This window comes from Dermacentor albipictus, chromosome 9 (assembly GCF_038994185.2).
Source record: "Dermacentor albipictus isolate Rhodes 1998 colony chromosome 9, USDA_Dalb.pri_finalv2, whole genome shotgun sequence".
NCBI classification, from domain to species: domain Eukaryota; kingdom Metazoa; phylum Arthropoda; class Arachnida; order Ixodida; family Ixodidae; genus Dermacentor; species Dermacentor albipictus.
In genome coordinates, this window is record NC_091829.1 from 23,738,892 (window position 1) to 23,754,228 (window position 15,337).

The window sequence follows — 15,337 nt, forward strand, 5'->3', positions numbered from 1 at the left end:
TCCTGCAGCACTGCTATACAGTGCTCACCCAGTCTGGTGTTGCTTCTTGTGTCTTCGTTTGTTGTGTTTTAAGTCAAGTGTGAGTTCGTACAAACTTGCCCAAACTTAGGTTCCCGTAGATAGGGCACTTGGCATCCACGAATCCTGTGAGCTACTTTGTAAATGACGTGGCGTTGTTGCTGCGATGTCTCTGTTGACACTGACGTTGTCTAAGCTTGCGACGTGGTTTTCCACCAACCGCTTTCTTCTCGGCGCATTCTCGATCCTCTGTATGTTTCCTGTTTGAGGCTTGGTGCTATCACCGTCACGTACGCGTCATTGTGCCGTCGATGTAGTTTTGATGAACAAGACACTGAAGAATTGCGCCCTAACATACCGCTATCTTCTCAAGAACAATTTATATGCGTTGGAACTAACGTCATTTGCGCCAATGCAGTGTTGCTCGTTCTGGTCTGTGAAATGCATACTCAGACATGACTGCCCTCTGCAAAATCGTCGTTATGTGTCGTCGATACCCCCAACGGTCGCCTTCAGCGTAACTGAACAGACGGATGGACACAGCAAACTCAATTTTGAGAACTTATGGTCTGTCGCAGTAACGTTCCCCTGGGTATGTGCCCATACTTGGTCAATCTTCCCCGTTGGATAAGTGCCACTGTAACACGAGGGCTGCATAGAAGCCACTTCACGCCCTTTATCTTCCACATCATTCCTTCGACAAACACCAAACATCACCATCGTCCACGTGGAATCACTGCGTCGACGTGTCACAGTGTTCATTCGCATGAACTGCTCTTTCATTCCGCCTAGCTTGTGCATGGCGCAGTAGATAAAACATTGCACGACAATGAAGTAATAACTTTGGCAGTGCATAAACAAAAACAATGCATGAGATCACACGTTGAATAGAACGACAACAAAAACAAGTCTAAGTGTCGTAAATAGTTGTGTAGCATTTCGCTAACCTTCTCACGAACGCTTCGTCTCGGACAGATTCCAAAGTATACGTTGCGTGTCCGAAATTTTTAGTAACAACCATATGAAGTCAACAGATAATGAAGCAAAAAAGCATAGGAATCTAATCGCATTTAGAAATTTCACTGTAAGAACATTATAGAATGAAATAGATTTGCATTAGGATTCATATTTGCCATAACGCTAAAATGAACACCAAATTTTTAAATTCAAGAAATGAACATTAATAGCGTGTTTTACATCTGTGAACACGTTCTTGCAATAAAATACAGTAAGAACTATTCGTGAAATCGTTTGGCAGTTTCAAAACTCTTGTGGTTTTCACTATGTATCATTAGCAAATACAGGTATTTTGGGTTAATTCGCCTAATCTAGAACAACAGTAATTTGAGATCTTCTGTGAGGCCATTGTGCTGCAGGGCACCTGACTTGTCTCTCAAATGATGATGTGTATATACAGAAAAGGTATTTGGTGTCTTACACATTTTCCTTGTCATATGGCTGTCGTAACATCAGCAGTTTTCGCATATAGTTGTTTTCACTAATGTAATAAGACATGTCCAAGAAGGAACTGCTCAGATTCAGGTTTGGTACCTGCAAGATTAAAGTACAGCAGCTGGATGACTGGCGACTGACTACAGAGTGATCATAGTTTTGGTCGGCACTTTCAAGCAAAAAATTGGAGGACGCTTAAGCTTCGCCTTCAAGAGTGGAACGCGAGAGCGTTAACGCACCCCGTTCGCACCGCCTACTCAAACTCGCTACGCCAGCCAAACGTCGCGATCGGCACAGAGAGCCGGGCCCCGACGCGCCATGAAGGCGGACTCGATCGTGGGGTGAGTGGCGCGGCACGTATCGGGACAGCGCCGTACATTGCGAGGAGGGGTAGAAGAAATGTAGCGGAAACGTACTTCGCTACTCGTGAAAGTACGACTTCTGTAAGTTACATGGTCATAATTACCGATATGCACCGCAGTATAACTTTCTACGGCACGTTTCTAAGGCAACATCGCATTCACTAGAGGCGATTTTGTCCCGTTTAGAAGGAACGAACTCGTGGCTGAGTCGTTAAAGGTGTAATACACCTTCAGCTTTCTTTTCCATGTAATAAAGAAAAAATAAACTAGTGGCTGAGTGGTAGCGTCTCCGTCACGCACTCCAGAGACCCTGGTTTGATTCCGACCAGCCCGTCTTGCAAGGTGTTTTTTATTTATGAAGTGCCTTCTGAGATTTATCGCTCACGGCCAACGCCGCTTACGCCGACGCGGACTTTTCGGCGACACGAGCTCCTTAACGCTGTCGCGTTAAAACCGCTTGCAGGATGGCCTCCTGCGCACTAAAACAGTAGCTCACAGAAATGATGCCCGATATTTTATGAGAACCCTAAAAATTACAAATAAACACACAAAAGACGAACAAAAAAGAAAAGCATGCCACTATTCTGAAAAATTTTTTTTTTCATCGCGAAGAAGAAAGTCACTATTTGAACTAGAAAATGACAGTCTATAGATGTTGGAGGACAGCTTGCTTCCGTATGTTCTTAGTCTATGCGGTAAGTGGCTTAACTTATTTAGCTGTTTTTCTTTCAGTACAAATGACCGCCCCTTTTGTAATGGCGAACTGCCTAGTGATGTAAAGATTTCCGCCAACTTTTTTTACAGTTTCATTAATTCTGCTATAAACCCTTAATACTTTTTGCTGCCGTGTCAACCATTTTATAATCAAGCAATTTACATTCATCAAAGGTATGAATAAAAACCCGAAAATGAACGGCGCGGCAACCTCTCTTATAAAGGACATGGCCATAACAAAAATTTTAAGCATCCATTGAATAAAACGCTCGCTAAACGTTTTGGCTATATCAAGAACGTACCGTTTTACTCTAGTCAGGCTTTTGAGTGCAAGCTAAAGAGCTTGGTAATTTTTCTATGGTCGTTGCGCTCGCCAGTAAAGACAGTGTTTGAACTTGGCCAGACAATTCCATCTTGATAATACATTCGAGTTGCAAGGTTCACTCACAGAGGCGCTCCGTAGGATAAAGCATGCGCTATTCGATCGGAACATATTTGAGCATAATATATTTCCGTATCACATGTTCTTTCACCCTTGATATATCTGCAAATGAACCGCAAGACGCAGAGGTGTCTCAATTTCAAATTTTGGTGGACAAGAAATGCGGTGACGCCAATGAACTGGCTGTACATGGCGGGATTCTATGGTACTGTGATTTCCCTAGTTTATAGTCTTCTTCGCAGATGGAAGCACCGTCGCTTTATGTACGCAAATCTAGTGGAACTGTTAAATTGGTATTGATTGGACGACATACCAAGTGGTCTGCTTTGCATACTTATAACACGTGTTTGTTGCATGATAACGTCCAGCTGCTAACCACTGCATGCATCAGTTTGATGTTTGCTGTCACCATCACCGAAAATAATGCAGACGCATGTGCGCGGCTTCGATTTTTTAAAAACAAGGGAATATGGTATTAGCGTCGGAAATTGATTAGTCGTGATGCTTTCCAAGTCAACATCAGGAGCAACATCAAGAAAACATAACATTAAGCTTCAAATGAGGCTCCAAGGATTTGCTTAAAAGCTGCGAAAATATACGTATATCGTTCAGTGCGCACCGTGTCAGGATAAAACTCATGTGTTGGGATCTTTTAACTGTTCTCAAAGGGAACTGTACTGAAAGAGAACTGTTCACTTACTCACGCGTGATTGGTCAAAATAAAGCTTTACGTGACGAAAGCGTGATTCGTAAAAATCACATGAGGACAGGGAAACGGTTGTTTAGCGAGCCACTACATGATCGTGCCTCTGCGTATTCTGGATGCAGACAAAGAGCCGTGGTGCCAGCAAAGTATTGTTTAATATTGACTCATCCACTTTCGTGTTATAACCGAACGTTGAAAAAATTAAGTGGTCGCTGTCAACATCATCGCTAATTATCGTCAGTGAAAGCAAACAGCGCAAAAAGTTTCACCTACATCGATTTCAACAGTGCGTAGGATGCGCATGTTACATTATACAATAGTTGGCCACAATTACTGCCTGTAGTCAATCAGCGTATGCGCAGTGGGTTTCTGGCGTCAAAACATTTTAATCTTGTGTCATTCAATGTTAACTCCACTGATTTCTGCGCTTCCTCGGCTACCGGCGTACTAGCATGAAATGCCGGCTGAATGCACTAATTCCGAAGAGAATCGAACGAACACTCACCTGTTTGTAAAGCTGTTCAAGATATGTTACGTTGAGTTGCCATTTGGGGTATCCAATTTTCGAACCCATTTTTGCCAACTGTAAGAGCAACATGAAGGACAACTTATTATATCTGATGAAAACGCTCTTGGATTTACAGATTGGCTTATTAAAAAAATTTAGTTATCACAGGAAGACGCCGTAGGGAACACCTGGTCTTGTCGCGTCAAACCAGCGACGGCTACTCTGGCGTTGCATTATGCGCTGTCCAATGACGCGCCGCTCACTGGCCTCACTATATAGCATTTCAGTAAGGAATTGCGTTCGGTAAACCTACGAACTACGAAAGGGGGTCAGCCGCTCCCCGGTATCATGAGGGCCATGTGCTCACGGTAACAAATATTGTGACTGCAGGCGAGCGCTAACGTGACATGACACAACGCTATAACCAGCGTAATCGTTCTCTCGAAGCCTCATGTGGTCTATGGATATTTTCTGCCGTTCGTCAGGGAATAGCATATCCAACGTGTTCTGTCGAATTTGCAAACCTTACTCGTATCGCACTAAGCACGCGAGGAGGTCTGTGGACGCTGCCATCACTCTGGTGTGAGACCCGAGGCCAGGTTGTTGGCGTGAAGAGCTAAGACTCTTGGTTCTTAGCCTATTTTGATTGCTTTCGTAAGTGTTATTATATCCTTCTCTGTACGATATGTACCCTGTCCACGTGCCCTGTTGACATACCTTGTTGGCGTTGTTCTGAAGATCTGCCAAATCGAGGCGTTTTAGCCGCTGCGGGAAGAGCGACGTATGCTGTCACATTCCGCTTTTCCTTGAGCCTGCAGCGCGAGACTTCGTGCGGGTGCGGTATTACAGGGGTCTTTATTATTAGGTTTCCTGGTTTTAGCAAGGCGCTACTTGTTGAGGCAACATCTCTTGACGTCCATAAGCGAGCCTTGGTGACGGACGACACGTCTTATAAAAGACCTACCCTCTTACGAGTTCCTAGCGCTTTAAAAAAAAATAAGCTGAGCGCCCTTTCAGTCTGTGAAGAAGGATGACCAGCGAAGCTGTGTATGTGGACCCCTTGATGGCGAACTGCACCTCCGCTGCGGGTCGACCTGGCATTGCACTCTCTGCGGGATCGGCCCACGTATAGGGAGCGCTTAACGCCTGCTTTACGTCCGCCACGGATCGGCCCGGCATTGCACTATCTTCGGGATCGGCCCACGTATTGGGGCTGCTTAACGCCTGCTTCACCTTCGCCACGGGTCGGCCCGGCATTGCACTATTTTCGGGATTGGCGCACGTATGGGGAGTGCTTAACGCCTGCTTCACCTCTGCCGCGGGTAGGCCCTGCAATGCGCTAACTTCGGGATTGGCCCACGTATGAGGAGTGCTTAACGCCTGCTTGACCTCCGCCGCGGGTCGGCCCGGCATTGCGCTATCTTCAACTTCGGGATTGGCCCACGTATGGGGAGCGCTTAACGCCTGCTTCACCTCCGCCGTGGATTTGCCCGGCATTGCACTATCTACGGGATGGTCCCATGTGTGGGGAGTGCTTAATGGCTGCGTCACCTCCGCCGCGGGTCGGCCCGGCATTGCGCTACCTTCGTCATTGGCCCACGTGTGGGGAGTGATTAACGCCTGCTTCACCTCCGCCGCGGGTCGGCCCTGCATTGCGCTATCTTCGGGATCTGTTCACGTATAGAGAGTGCTTAACGGCTGCGTCACCTCCGCCGTGGGTCGGCCCGGCATTGCACTATCTTCGGTATCGGTCCACGAATGGGGAGTGCCTAACAGCTGCGTCACCTCCGTGGCGGGTAGGCTCGGCATTGCAACATCTTCGGGATTGGCCCACATATGGGGAGTGATTAACGCCTGCTCGGCATTGCACTATCTTCGGGATCGCCCAACGTGGGGAGGTGCCCATGGCCCACGTATACGGGGAGCGTCCGTATAATTCCCATCGCAATATAAGGGTGCGCAATGAAGTGCATGAAGGGACAATTTATAATTATCCTTACAATCCCAATTCTCCATTCCCCAGTACAGGGTAGCCTACCGGGCGCAGCATGGTTAACCCACCTGCCTTTTCCTTATGACTTCTTTCTGTCTCTGACGTGCCACAGGAACTGGTTCGGCGAGTAGCAGTGCTGCCTCCCCAAAAGGGCTCGGAGTGCACAATTATAACGCTTACGGGTGATTCCGCGGTTACATGGGCATTTACGGACGCGTATGCCCATTTTTCTTCATCTTCATATAGCGCCCAGCTTTTTTTTGTTGTTGTTGAATGCCCAGCTTTTCCTCCATTGCGAACAAGGCCCCCATGCGGTAGCCGAAACGTCACCTACTTGAAATTCTAGTGGTTGGCATCCAATTTTCTACTACTTACCGCTAATGTACGTGGCTGCCGGCACAGACTGTTCCAGTAGTTTAATCATTTGGCCAGAAGGCGAGCGCTTAGCTGCAGACGTGAAGTTACCTTGGCAGCAGAGATAGCGTAACAGGACGACTTGCGCATAAGCTGGCGTCCAGTAAACCGTAATGAGAAGATGCTGGATTTTTTTTTCTAGATCACGATGGTAGAGTAAGTGACTGCGTTCTACAGACACGCGTTGATGTATCTTTTCTTCGTTTTTGCTTTGTTTCTTTTACAAACTTGATAGCTTTCTGATCTCTCTGCCTTTCTGTAAATAACTCTCTCCCTCTCTCTCTCGCTCTCTTGAGCGTTTCCTCCACACAATCTGTAAATATATGATGCGTGATTCAAGCTATCTTGTTCGTAACAAGTCTCTGTCTCCATATCATGCTTCAGTTTCGTTTTTGTCGTGTTTCCACTGTAATGTTTCCGACAATAATTACTAGAGGGAAATCTGTCGTGGTGCTCTTGCTGCCATCGTGGGAATGGGAATGATGGTGAGTACACGGATATGTCTGATTTGCGTGCTTTATCTGCCTTCGTCGGTCTAACTTTCACAGAAATGTACGGCTTTATTCCTATGGCATTAAGAGTTTGCGGCCACGCATAATCGCTGCTATTTGAATTGGTTCCACTCGTCCATGTGTCCTTGGCTTGACAATAGGGCTTTGTGCTAGAAGTCATGTGTTCGAATCATGCCGTCGAGAAAATTAATATTGTTTATTTAATTTTTTTCTAACGCAGTCCATTGTCAATAATCATAAGTTTAGAAGGTAATCAAACTGTTTAATGTCTGGAGGCAGTTTAGGCAAATTCATAGTCGAAATAGAAAGGGACTCTTTACCAAATTTACTGCGTCCAGGAAAACGTTTATATATCACTACCATCGTTACCATGCTGGATAAACCACCCTAATTGCTGCTCTCATACACATTAGCGCCACAGTCCCCTCTGTAAACTGCGTGCGACATTATGCCGTCAACTACTTTCTGTCATGGATCTGCTTTTGTGACTCGCACGTACCAAACCTAATTGGCGATGTGTGATGCTGCTCGTGCTGTTTGCTCCATTGTTCTCGAATTGGGGCCGTATCATCGACTAGTAGCAGGGCCGGCATTGTGCGTGCATTCAACGAATCGGTATGCCCCTGTGCAGCAGACTTTCATAGCTGGACCATTTGTATAACCACGCTGAAACTAGCAGCAAAGTGTCCCGCGCACTGACCAATTATCCCATAATCCCATGTTCTTGCATTATGAATATGTTTTATGCGGTAATTGAAGTTTTGTATTCAATCTGCCACCGGAAAATATTGTTACGGTGAAGGAAAGGAAGAAGTTGGATTAGATCAGACGAAGACGAAGTCTGGCAGTTGCCTGAACACCATTAACATCAGTTGTAAATATACATTATTTTACACTCGTGGGCCTGCTTTCTTCCTTCAACATTTTGGTGGAAGGTGCGGGGTACAATCACGGAACTTCGCAGCGGACGTCATCTACCTGCCTTCACACTGGCAAATCAACCGACACAAGCGACAACGCCTCAGCAACCCGTGCCAACGGTCATCCTCACTCATCCGCGGGACCCAGGGACATTTTGTGGCACGGACAACGCCGACGTCGAGGACTGGCTTACGATGTACGAGCGAGTGTGTGACAACAACAAGTGGGATCCTGCAATGATGCTAGCGAGCGTGATATTTTATCTGAGGGGAACCGCGAAGCAATGGTATGGCACACATGAAGATGAGCTAACGAGCTGGGATGCCTGCAAAGAAAAAATGCGAGACCTGTTTGGCAGACCTGTCGGTCGTCAGCTGGCAGCAAAAAAAGAACTTGCGTGCCGCGCTCAGACGTCCACAGAATCCTATGTCATGTACATACAGGATGTGCTGGCCCTATGTCGCAAGGCTGATGACAAAATGACCGAGGCAGACAATATTAGGCACACACTGAAAGGTATTGCAGACGACGCCTTCAATCTCCTGATGTGCAAGGATTTTGCCACTGTGGATGCAATTGTAAAGGAGTGCTGACGCTTCGAACAAGCGAAGGGCCGCCGCGTCGCACAACCTTCAACCGATTACCCAACACCGCCGCGACATCTTCTTGCGAAGACCCGCCGCGGTTCGTTCAGCCCGCAGCACCGGAAGATATCACGCGCATCGTTCGCCATGAGCTTGAGGCCATGGTTCCGGTTCCAGTTCGTCCCGACTGTCGGGAAAGCGTGCCCGCTATCTCGCTCATACAAGCGGTCGTTTGGGAGGAAATAGCAAGTTTGGGCATTCCATCTCTCTGCTCGGTCCGCCATACAAAAACCTACCAGATTTCTCCTGCCGCTCGCTCCCAGACGCAAATCTTTCCGCCCCCTCGTCGCAACCCAGCTGACTGGTGCACAGCGGGTGATAAACCCATCTGCTTTAATTGTTCCGGTATTGGACACATCGCCCGTCATTGCAGCAACCACTGGTCGTCGCCTCCTCGGTGGTCGTCTCCGAGTCACTACCGCCAAGTACCAGACAATCGCACTTTCTCGCCCTATACGCCGACTAGGAACATCAACTTCGACAGTGCTGCACCAAGATCTAGCCGCTCCCCGTCTCCGCAAGGTCGTAGGTCCCGTTCGCCTCTCGTTCACCGCTCTTTGTCCCCTTCTGCAACCGGTCGCTTCGCTTCGGGAAACTAGGCGGTGCAGCTCCTGGAGGTGAAGCTGCAACTACGAGCCGGCCCACAAATCCTCTGTTGACCCTGCCTACATGTGGAAACCTACTGGACATCGAAGTTGATGGCATTCCTGTTAGATCTCTCTTTGATACAGGAGCGCAGCTTTAAGTTATGAGCGCTGCTCTCCGTCGCAGGCTCAAGAAGGTTCTGACACCCGCCGTACTGGGCACTGTGCGAGTCGCCGATGGGAGTACTTCACCTGTCCTTGGAATGTGCACAGCACGTGTGACCATTGGAGGCCATTATACCGTTGTTCTATTTATCGTCCTTGAACACTGTCCGCACGACCTAATTCTCGGCCTCGACTTCCTTTCGAAGCACTCTGCCCAAATTGACTGCTCCGCAGGTGTTTTACAGTTGGATCTGCCGCTTCCTGCCGACACAACAACTTGTGCTTCCCACCGCTTATGTTCTGCTGAATTTGCAAGGCTGTCTCCACAAGCGGCTACAAATGTCCTCCTGACTCCCTGCCCTCCCGTACCTGATGGCGAGTACGTCGTGTCACCGCTTACTGACGTGGTTTTGTCACGCAATATTGCCCTGCCGAGCACCTTAGTCCTGATCCGCGAAAACTGCACTCGCATGCCCATCCTCAATTTTGGATTTTCGCCGCATGTGCTGCCACACGGTATCGCCATTGCGCATATCACTCCTTTGGAAGAATTTGAGGTTTGTTCTTTGACCTCTGAATCCTTCCTCAGTACCTACGGACCATTGTCACCCACTCATCCGTACTCGACGCCTACGGACGATGTTTCTAAGATGATCGCCCCTGACCTTCCTTCCGAGCAAACAGCAGCTCTTCGTCACCTCCCGTCATCTTATCGGGACATCTTTGATTTTGACGACCGTCCACTTGGCCAGACATCTGTTGTGACGCATCGCATCAACACCGGTGACGCCAGCCCAATTCATAGGCGGCCGTATCGTGTCTCCGTAACAGAAAGGGCCATCATACAAAAAGAGGTAGACAGGATGTTGGATAAGGACATCATTGAACCTTCAAGTGGCCCGTGGGCATCACTGGCCAGTTGTCTTAGTAAAAAAGGAAGACATATCGTGGCGCTTCTGCGTTGACTACCGTCACCTCAACAGGATAACAAAGAAGCATGTTTATCCCCTGCCTCGCATTGATGACGCTCTTGACTGCCTTCACGGATCCCAACACTTTTCATCAATTGACCTCCGCTCCGGCTATCGGCAGATTAGCGTCGATGAGATGGACCGCGAGAAAACCGCTTTCGTCACACCGGACGGTCTGTACCAATTTAAAGTCATGCCGTTTGGATTAGGCAATGCGCCAGCTACATTCGAGCGCATGATGGACTCTCTCTTGCGCGGCTTGAAGTGGTCTACATGCCTCTGTTACCTCGACGATGTGATTGTGTTTTCGCCGAACTTTGAGAGCCATCCGCGGCGCCTCACAACCATATTCTCCGTGTTTCGGAGGGCTGGCCTTCAGCTAAACTCCTCCAAGTGCCATTTCGGTCGCCGTGAAATTAACATGCTCGGCCATCTCGCAAACGCCGTCAGAATCCAACCTGATCCACAGAAAGTTCACGCCGTGCGAAATTTTCCTGTACCTTGTTCAACAAACGATGTCCGTAGTTTTCTGGGCTTATGCTCTTGTTTCCGGCGATTTGTGAAAAATTTTGCCGACATAGCTCACCCTCTCACTGACCTTCTTAAGAAAGACGTCTCTTTTTCTTGGGGACCACTGCAGGCGAAAGCGTTCTCCACCCTTACTGAGCGGCTTACAACTTCCCCAATTCTGTAACACTTTGGCCCTTCTGCGCCAACTGAAGTACGAACTGACGCGAGTGGTCCTGGCATCGGCGCTGTCCTCGCTCAGCGTCAACAGGGCCAAGACCGTGTCATCGCTTACGCTAGCCGCCTTCTTTCCACGCCCGAGCGAAATTACTCCATTATTGAGAGCGAATGTCTCGATCTCGTATGGGCGGTCGCGAAATTTCGGCCGTACCTTTTCGGTCGGAGCTTCTGCGTCGTAACCGATCATCACGCCCTCTGCTGGCTCTCCTCTTTGAAGGACCCAACTGGACGACTTGCACGTTGGGCCTTGCGTCTCCGAGAATATGCATTCTCTATTAGGTATAAATCAGGGCGCCTGCATAAAGACGCTGACTGCCTGTCCCGCAATCCCGTGGATCAACCGGACGATACCGATGCAGACTCGGACATCAGTGTTCTATCCCTCTCCGGCGTCCTCCATATTGGCGACGAGCAGCGCAAAGATCCTGTTCTTGGAACAATTATGGAACGCTTAAGCTCCTCGCCCAACGGCCCGTCCCTCCGGATGTTCACCTTGCGCAATGGAGCTTTATACCATCGTAGCGTCCATTCTGAAGGCCCGGAGCTCCTCCTAATCGTTCCCAAGCACCTTCGACTAGCCGTGCTCCAGCAACTTCACGACGCTCCTACTGCTGGACATCTGGGCATTACTCGTACATACGACCGCCTGCGGCGACGCTTCTTCTGGCCCGGCATTTATCGCTCTGTGCGCCGTTATGTCGCTTCTTGCGACCTGTGTCAGCGCCGGAAGACGCCTGCTATGCCTCCCGCTGGTTTGCTGCAACCAATTGATATCCCTACAGAGCCCTTTTACCGGGTTGGCCGAGACCTCCTTGGCCCCTTTCCAATTTCCATCAAAGGAAACAAATGGATCGCTGTAGCAACCGATCATGCCACGAGATGTGCCATCGAACGAGCGCTACCAACCAGCTGCGCTGCAGATGTCGCCGACTTCTTACTATACGACGTCATCCTGCACCCTGGCGCCCCTCACCAGTTTTTTTTTTATTGCGATGAAGGCTTGCCCTTAAGGCACAATTCTTGGAGCGTATATGTGTATTATATGTGTGCGGTGAGGCCTGTGTTGTGTATGAATTGAAGCAGTGTTTTGTGAAATCTGTTGTCATGTATCCAGCGGTCATAGCTGGTTGTCACACTGTAGCGGAGGCCGGCTTGCAGTAGGAGACGCGAGCGTTCCGATTGTAAACCTCTACATGTCCATATTAGGTGGCATGCATCTGATTCCACCACAGGAACGGAGCAGTATGGACATGTAGCACCCAGTGGTAAATGCGACCAGTTCCACCTTGAGACAACAGCCGGTGTAAGGGCCTCACCAGTTGCTGAGGGATCGCGGCCGCTAGTTTCTATCCAAGGTCGTCGACGATCTGCTCCGCTCTTGTTCTACAGAACACCAGATTGCTACCGCGTACCACCCTCAAACGAACGGCCTCACCGAGCGACTCAACCACACGCTAACTGAAACGCTGGCCATGTACGTTTCCGACGATCACCGCGACTGGGACGTCGCTTTACCATACATCACTTTCGCATACAACTCATCCCGTCACGACACTGCCGGATTTTCACCATGTTACCTGTTGTATGGCCGCGACCCCACCTTGCCCTTTGACACGTTGCTACCTTCCGCAGTACAATCCCCAGCACTGGTTACGCTCGCGATGCTATTGACTTAGCCGCCCAGGCCCGAGAAGTCGCCCACCATTGCCTCACACTCTCGCAAGCTTCTCAAAAGCGACGCTACGACCTTCAGCACCGAGACTCGCATTTTTCACCTGGTTCCCTTGTCCTTCTCTGGACGCCTTCACGTCACGTTGGCTTGTCGGAAAACTACTTTGCCGTTATTCTGGTCCGTACCAGATCTTACGCCAACTGTCCGACGTGACATACGAGATCGCCCCAGTCGGTCAGCCTTCAGTGCCTTCCAACGTCACCAGCGATGTTGTTCACGTCGCCAGGCTGAAGCTCTATGCCCCCCCATTAAGTGATGCTCTATAACTTGCACCGGGACGGAGCTACCCCGCCGGGAGGGTGATGTTACGGTGAAGGGATGGAAGAAGTTGGATTGGACCAGACGAAGACGAAGTCTGGCAGTTGTCTGAACACCATTAACATCAGTTGTAAATATACATTATTTTACGCTCGTGGGCCTGCTTTCTTCCTGCAACAATAATACTTAAACAACTATATCGAAATGAAAAGGGACTCTTTACCAATTCTGTTGCTGTATGGTAAACAATTGCATATATATATATATATATACGTGCGTGGATCGCATATAAAACCATACCATTAGATTTAATTCAAATGGCAAGTTTATTAGCTGTATGGTAGCTTAAGTAGCGTCCGCTTGAGATGTCATGCTGTATATGACACGTGTATCGAACGAAAACATTCGAGAGCAGTGGCACGTGCGCTACAGGATTGATGCTATACTTAAAAAAAGTTACAGAAGGTATACACCTGCCCTGCCTATTTGTGTTTCGTTACCCTTTATTCTAAACAATATCAAATGTGGTAACTGTAACTGAAACTAGTGTCATAGATGAATAATAGTTTATTAGGTTATCTCTCCATTCTCGAACGTCGGTGTTTTGGCTAAATTGAGATGTTTATATTTAGTTTTACAAAACACTGAACTTTTTTCTCTGTGCTCTCGATGCCGCACCTTCAGTGGTTCTAATTTCTATCGCGCGGGTGCATTTCCAGATAGTGTTCGAAAAACCATTTTGCTTTTCCGCACTCATAGATTTTAGTTCAGCGGTTACCAGGGTCAGCACAGCATGTAGCGAAGCCCAACAATTCAAAGCATATAATAGTCGAGTAAACAGGACTGGCTTGTATACCAAAAGAACTAAACTTGAACGTACTTTAGAAACCCCAGACTCTGAGCACTCTTTGTGGTTAGTTTCGTTTAATGCTTTCTTTTGAGTACTTTGAATCAATTAGAAGATTTCGCACGCATACGTTTGCAGTTAGAAGTAACGGCAGCTTGGCTCTGTTTGACAGATTGTGAAATACCGATTTTTATCCGCAAATCTTATACTAAGCGTCGTTTAAAAAACATCTCCGAAGTAGGGCTACACAAAAAACAAAAGTGAGTGGAAGGAGCAACAGGATTCTGCACACACACACACACACACACACACACACACACACACACACGCACACGCACGCACACGCACATACACACATACACACACATTCACACGCACACATATAATGTTGACACTGTACCTTGTCTTCTGCAGCATATTTAGTTTTATTGTCCATCCAGTCGCTGTTTCGGATTGTTTCGTTGAACGTAGTCATGAGCCTGCTGACGAGGTCTTCCACCTGTGAAAGCACAGTGTTCAGCCATATTTTGGCGGCACAGTGAAAATAATTCTTGAGGAGAACGCAACTGTTCACAATGTATTAGGAGCATATAACATGCTTGATGAGTTATACTATATGCGATATTACAACGCAGTATTACAGTGCTCATTATTTTCTTCGCTGAACCTTTTCCTGATTAAAATAAGCGCTGTAGAATCACGCAGTGGAATTATTCTCTACGTTGATTTTTGGTTCATTACACAATGTATCCAGACTTAGGCCTTCAATGGGTAATGAATATTGCACTTTTAATTACCGAAATTCACCTTAACGCTTTACGCAGAGAAATATAGGTGAAAGGAAACGTGGAACCAACATGAGAACTCTGTTTTTACATAGCCTAATGCTCGACTTCTGATATAGAACAATTAGCCTCCGTGAACTTTAGGTATGGCTTACATGGCCATCAGTAATTATGATTTACCTGTTAGGAATTTGTGCTCTAAAAGAAGGCAAATACAAAACAAAAAAGATGTCCACGGGAACACGGAGTCTTAAACTGATTAAGAGTGGTAGGACAAGGAATGTCACTGAAGTCAATTTTTCGACAGTTAGACAGCAACTGCTTTCCTTAACAGCGTTTTCTTTCTGTTTTTTTTTTTCGCGCACCTCATTCTCCAACACATTCAGTGGGGAAGCAGGAGGAGAATACGGTGGTGTGACCAGCAAGTGGAAGTCAAATTTTTATATATAGAAAGGGGTGGAAGCACAAAAGAAGAAAAGGAGGGGGGGGGGAGTAGCAGGGCGGGGCGGGGCGGTGTTGGTTGGTATAGAGGGGCAACTGATAGGAATTCTGTTGTTGTTTT

General features: G+C 47.8%; 1 protein-coding gene across 1 annotated transcript in view; it reads right to left on the bottom strand.

The window, feature by feature from the left end:
• Positions 1 to 15,337, bottom strand: part of LOC135902016 (neprilysin-1-like) — a 119,970-nt gene that overhangs the window by 51,658 nt on the left and 52,975 nt on the right. The window contains exons 13-15 of the mRNA XM_070525628.1: positions 14,391 to 14,489; positions 4,200 to 4,277; positions 1,457 to 1,569 (exon numbers count right to left, since the gene is read on the bottom strand). Coding sequence (XP_070381729.1) covers positions 1,457 to 1,569; positions 4,200 to 4,277; positions 14,391 to 14,489 — 290 coding nt within the window. The remainder of the gene's footprint in view (positions 1 to 1,456; positions 1,570 to 4,199; positions 4,278 to 14,390; positions 14,490 to 15,337) is intronic.